The 5,748-nt window shown below is 63.2% G+C and overlaps 2 protein-coding genes across 2 annotated transcripts in view; both read left to right on the plus strand.

The window, feature by feature from the left end:
- The window catches only part of TOMM40 (translocase of outer mitochondrial membrane 40), a 10,383-nt gene extending 8,617 nt beyond the window's left edge, over window positions 1-1,766 (plus strand). The window contains exons 9-10 of the mRNA XM_029926576.1: window positions 86-188; window positions 1,141-1,766. Coding sequence (XP_029782436.1) covers window positions 86-188; window positions 1,141-1,280 — 243 coding nt within the window. The 3' untranslated portion in view covers window positions 1,281-1,766. The remainder of the gene's footprint in view (window positions 1-85; window positions 189-1,140) is intronic.
- A 1,789-nt stretch (window positions 1,767-3,555) lies between these two features.
- APOE (apolipoprotein E) overlaps window positions 3,556-5,748 on the plus strand; it is a 2,719-nt gene continuing 526 nt past the window's right edge. Inside the window, exons 1-4 of the mRNA XM_029926577.1 lie at window positions 3,556-3,615; window positions 4,353-4,403; window positions 4,886-5,072; window positions 5,409-5,747. Of these exons, the coding sequence (XP_029782437.1) occupies window positions 4,361-4,403; window positions 4,886-5,072; window positions 5,409-5,747 (569 nt within the window). The 5' untranslated portion in view covers window positions 3,556-3,615; window positions 4,353-4,360. The remainder of the gene's footprint in view (window positions 3,616-4,352; window positions 4,404-4,885; window positions 5,073-5,408; window position 5,748) is intronic.

The raw sequence follows: 5,748 nt of genomic DNA on the forward strand, positions 1-5,748 counted from the left end.
TGCGGGCGCGGGCTGCCAGGGGCCCGTGTGCCCGGGAGCCCGGCCCGGGGGGCTGACTCTGTGCACGTGGCCCCGGCCCCTCCAGCTGCAGGTGGGTGTGGAGTTCGAGGCCAGCACCAGGATGCAGGACACCAGTGTCTCCTTCGGGTACCAGCTGGACCTGCCCAAGGCCAACCTCCTCTTCAAAGGTACAGGCCTCAGTTTCCATACTTGGAAAACAGGCGACAGGGCACTCAGCCCGGAGTGGGTGTGTAGACCAAAAGAGTGGAGGGCAGCTTGCTGGCGCTTTGGGGGTTGGGGTGGGGAGGCAGGGCTCCAGATTCCCTGGAGACTCCTGTTAAGGTGGTGGGTGCCTGAACTTGGCACTCGCGGCCCTAGCCAGCGGCCCCCTTCCGCTCCGCACCTGCTTCTCCTTTTTGTTTTCTCACAAGCGGGAGAGTGCATCGGGGCCACCCCACTTCTCTGACATGAGTGGGAACAGGCTCCCTCAGGTGCACTGTCTTAAGCCTTTCCCACTCTGGAAAGCCGCTTCCTTGAGCCTCTGGCAGGGCTTTTCTGGGCAGAGATGTGGCCCAGGGGGTTATCTGCCTACCTTTTGTGCCTGCGCTTGGCCCCTCCCTCTGCGGTCAGCCTTGTATCCAAGGCTGGGCCTGGGCTCCCACTGTGCTGCTCCTCGGGGCCCTCCCTCGCTACAGGGATGGCCCACGCACATGCACGCCCGTAGGCCTCAGGCTTTGCTGGGCAGACACTGAGCACCTGCTCTGTGGCCAGCCTTCGTGCCAGGGTGCTGGGGACAGAGTGGTGGCCGGGCACGGTCCTCACAAGGCTCACCGTTGGTTGTGACAGATCCACTCCCAGAGAGTGAAGACCCGGTGTGGACAGGATTGGGATGGGAGACCCCATGGTGTGGCAGAGGGCTGCCTGGGGTGGGGGGACGCTGGGGAACGGGAGAGGACCACTAAGCCCGTTGCTCCCGGGGCTTGGGGAACTTGGGGCTGGGGAAGAGGTCCCGGGTGGTGGGAACAGTGCGGTCAGAGGTCTGGAAGCTGGCAGTGCGACTGGTGCTATGAGGTGGCCGGGAGCGTGACTGCGTGGGGACCGGGTGGGGAGTCGGCTCTCAATGTGGCCATTTACCCGCAGGCTCCGTGGACAGCAACTGGATCGTGGGGGCCACACTGGAGAAGAAGCTGCCGCCCCTGCCCCTGACGTTGGCCCTCGGGGCCTTCCTGAACCACCGGAAGAACAAGTTCCAGTGCGGCTTTGGCCTCACCATCGGCTGAGCCCCTGCTGGCCCCCCACCTTCCACCCTTCCTTCTTCAGATCCCACCTCCCCCTCCACCACGGAGGGGAGACCTGAGCCCTCCACCCCCTCCCTTCCCTCCCTCCTCGGGGGTCAGGAGGGGCAGCGGAAAGGAGGGGACCCATCACCCCAGCAGCTGAGGGGGGTCTGGAGCCACGGGCACCTCAGGATCCAGAGCGCTAGAGGCAAGGTGCCCGTGGGCCTGGGGTCCCAGAAGGGAGTCCAGACTCGAGGGGCGCGCCAGGTTCTGAGCACCAGGGGCAGAGGTGGCCAGACAACCTCAGGGAGGTTTTGGGGTGTCCCAGTCCCCCAGAGGGCCCTGGGCCCGGCCCTGAGGGGGCAGCAGGAAGAGGAGCTTCCCCATCCCCATCAGCCTGCCCCCCCCCACTTCCCCACCCATCCCTCAGTATAAATCATGTTTATAAGTTATGGAAGAACCGGGACATTTTACAGAAAAAAAAAAAAACAACAAAAAATATACATGAAAAAAAAGTGAAACAGGAGGGCTCTGTTTTCCTCCACGCTGTCCCTCCCCCCCCTGACCTGCCAGTGGCCAGCAGGGGGCGCCGCAGGGCAGAGGCCAGGAACTGGCCAAATGCGAAGGAGTCCAGCCTAAGATCACACATCCTCCCTGTGACTTGGGTGACTTCTGCCTCCACCTCACAGGCCTTCCCTCACCAGGGGGAATCACTCTTGTGGTCACTCACCCTGGCTTGGCCTGGCCAGAGTGGCCACGGGGACGGAGCGTCTGTGCAGGGATTGGGGCACAAGCTAGGACGCCATGGGCCATTCGGCTTCCAAAAGGGGCAGAGGACGGTTGCAAGGTCACAGCTTTCAGAAGCTACGCCAGGATTCAGGCACCTCTAGAGACTTGAGAAGCAATCGACCGTGCATGAGGGGGCGAAGGGCTTCTGGGCCTCGGGAGAGAGGCTAGAGTCCGACCTCAGCCCGGGTAAAGATGTCCCCCTGCCTCCAGGGGAGCCGGGGAGGTGTCCGTTTTGATCGCCCAGGTCTCCAGTAACCTCCCACCCCGACACCTCTCCAGCTGAGAACTGAAACTAGACATGCACACACACAGGTTTGGGTGGGGGTTGTTGGGCAGAGAAGCCCCCTTTGTCAGCGCCTTCTGAGGCCAAAGCAAACAGGCCTGAGCCCGCCTGGCACTGGGGTGGCCTTCCTGGGACCAGGCTTTTGGCCTCCCCGGACCCCACAGAACCCGATGTTCTCACACCCTCCAGGGACCTGGAATGGAGCCCCAGCCCCTTCACAGTGCACCATCATCTGCCTCAACTCCCCCCTGGAGTTGTCCGGGAAAGGGCCAGGGTTCAGAGCCGGCTGCTGGGAAGGTGACGGTGCTGGCTGTGGGTCCCCGCGGCGAGCCAAGAACTCCGTATTTCGTACAAGCCTCGTTGCTTCACCAACCGATGGTGTAGGTGCAACTCTCCCTGGTTCTGCGGACTGAGGCGTTCAGAGAGGTTGGGTCATGGGGCCAAGGTCAGGGGTCTGGCAGCTGGCAGAGTGCGGACTTAGGCCCAGACCTCCCAGTTCCAGAGTCCGCGGTGCTGGCTGGCAGCACGAATGTCCCCGGGACCGCGAAGAGAAGGCGCAGGCGCTCCTGGGATCTACCGTGTTCCTGTCAGCAGAAGGGCTGGGTTTTCATTCTGCAAATGGGGAAAGGGGGTCCGAGGTGCTCGCCTGTGCCCAAGGTCCCAAAGAGGGAGCTAGGATCACACCTCAGGCTTCCCTCTAAGAGCCTAAGCCTTTAGCAGAGGCATTACCCTGTCCCCACCCCTCCCATCCCATCTCTGTCCAGCTGTCCACGTCCCCTTCTCCCTAAGTCCCAGGAGTCTGGACCCCAGTCACCTCTCCCTCAGAAACCAGGAATCCAAGCCGCCCCACCCCCACATCTTTTCCCTGACCCAAGATTCCCGCCCCAGCCCCCTCCCCAAATTATTCATCCATCCACTGGAAGAGAGAAGGGCAGGGGGTGGGTGCTCCCCGCAGCTGCTGCCCTTTCTCCTTTCACACCTAGTCCCCCCAGAATGGAGGAAGGGGCCTGAATTGCTGGGTAAGATGTCACCCCCCCCTTGTGGGGGCTTGGGGGCTGGGCATCACAGAGCCTCCAACCCCCGTCTCTTTCCCCGGCCTGCTGGGTGAAGGGGGGAACCGTCCACCTCGTGACTGGGGGCTGGCCCAGCCGCCCTGGCCCTGGAGGAGTGGGCGGGGCAGGGGGAGCATTATAATTGGACGACTCTGAGATCCCTGAGTCCTACTCAGCCCCAGCAGAGGCGAAGGAAGAGGTTCCCCAGGAGCCGGTGAGAAACGGTTGAGGCCACAGAGATCAGTTTAAGACTGCTGTGAGGGATGGGCGGGGGCTAGGTGACTGTCCCAAGCCACGGTCGGGACAGAAGCAGGGGACGGACCGAGGGGAGGAGTGGGCCCCAAGGGCATCCCGTCTTGGCTAGAAGGTGAGGGGGGTGGGAGAGGAGCTGGACCTGTAGAAAGAGCCCACGAATTCACTGTCATCTGTTGAGCATCCACTCGGTGCCCCCTCAGATCTGCATTAGTTGGAGGCGCGGGGGTGGGAGGGGGGCCGGAGGCAGTGGTGGCGGCCGGGTAGCTAGAGCGCTCATTGAAGGACTTTCACATGAGCATTAAATTAGCTAATAGGTGGGAAATAACGTTCAGATGTGAAACTGGGGCTTAGAATGTGAAGGCAGGACGAGGAATGCGAAGTTGGAACTTGCAAACCGGAGTTGGGGCTCACATGGAACTCGGGCAGGGTGATTGGAATTTGAACCCCGGGAGAGAGGGATGGAATTTGGGCGGCGGAGGCCGACCTAGGGACGGGGAGATAGGAGGAGACAATGAGGGAGCTAAATAGACAATGGAGGGGCCGCTTGGCAAATGTTTGCGGTCGGATCAGGTTGATGCAGATAACCGGGCGAGGGCAAGACTTGGAAGGCCCGGAACGGGTGGGGCGGGGCTCCGGGTGGGAGGGGTCCCCACTGGCTGCTGATTGACATTTCTCACCCACACTGACTAATCGCAGGCTGGAAGATGAAGGTTCTGTGGGCGGCGCTGCTGGTCGCGCTCCTGGCAGGTATGGGGGCGGGGGCTTGCTCAGGGTTCCCCTCCCCTTCCCCTTCCATCCTCACATGGACTCCCCACTTTGCCCCCCTTCCGTCCCTGGGTCCCTCCATCTGCTGGTCTGTCTCCCCCATGAGAGGCCTCTCACATCCCACCGGCTCTGAGCAGCTGTTTTACTCTCTCTGGGCCTCGGTTTCCCCGTCCTTAAAATGGGAGTTATAACAGTCCCTAACGCTTTGCGGTCAGACAGGTAGCGAGCACCAGATCAGTGTGGGCCGTGATTAGGTTTGCTCTTCCACCAACACCACGCGGCCCTGCGCGGAGCATTGACACACATATGCTTAGCAGCTGGGGACACACGCTGGGCGCCCTTCCACGGGCTCCCAGCTCTCCATAAAGCAGCCCAGCGTTGGTGCAGCACCTGCTGGGTACCAGGTACCGTGTACCTGGAGCGGGGCCGAGCACCCTGGCTGCCCGTGAACTTGCTCTGCGCAGGATGCTGGGCCGATGTGGAGCCAGAGCCGCAGCTGGAGCGGGAGCTGGAGCCGGAGGTCCCGTGGCAGGCCAGCCAGCCCTGGGAGCGGACGCTGGGCCGCTTCCGGGATTACCTGCGCTGGGTGCAGACGCTGTCTGACCAGGTGCAGGAGGAGGTGCTCAACACCCAGGTCACCCAGGAACTGACGTGAGTGCCCCCCGACACTCCCGGGAGGGGCAGTTCCTTCTGGACCCCAAAGCCTCCGCCGGTGTGGGTTTCCTAGTGTCCCTGTCACCAGCTCTTCCGCGTCTCTGTTCACGTCGTGCTCCCTCTTTCCGCTCCGAGCTCCCGGCGGTCCCCACCTCTGCCTCTCTCTCAGCGCTCTGGGCCTCTGGACATCCGTCTGTCAGGCCAGCTCGCACCGCTTTCCTCTCTGTCTCTGCTTCTGCCTGGCCCTGTCCCCATCGTGCCCTCCCCGACCTCGGTTCCTCTCCGCTTCCCCCTCCCCACGCACACGTTCCCACCCTCCCTCTCGGCCCCCAGCGTGCTGATGGACGAGACCATTAAGGAGGTGAAGGCCTACAGGCAGGAGCTGGAGGAGCAGCTGAGCCCCATGGCCTCGGAGACGCAGGCCCGCGTGACCAAGGAGCTGCAGGCGGCGCAGGCCCGCCTGGCCTCGGACATGGAGGACGTGCGCAACCGCCTGGCGCAGTACCGCAGCGAGCTGCAGGCCATGCTGGGCCAGAGCACCGAGGAGCTGCGGGCCCGCCTGGCCTCCCACCTGCGCAAGCTGCGCAAGCGGCTGCTCCGCGACGCCGACGACCTGCAGAAGCGCCTGGCCGTGTACCGCGCCGGGGTGCACGAGGGCGCCGAGCGCAGCGTG

The sequence above is a fragment of the Suricata suricatta genome, chromosome 16, assembly GCF_006229205.1.
Source record: "Suricata suricatta isolate VVHF042 chromosome 16, meerkat_22Aug2017_6uvM2_HiC, whole genome shotgun sequence".
In the NCBI taxonomy this organism is placed as follows: Eukaryota; Metazoa; Chordata; class Mammalia; order Carnivora; family Herpestidae; genus Suricata; species Suricata suricatta.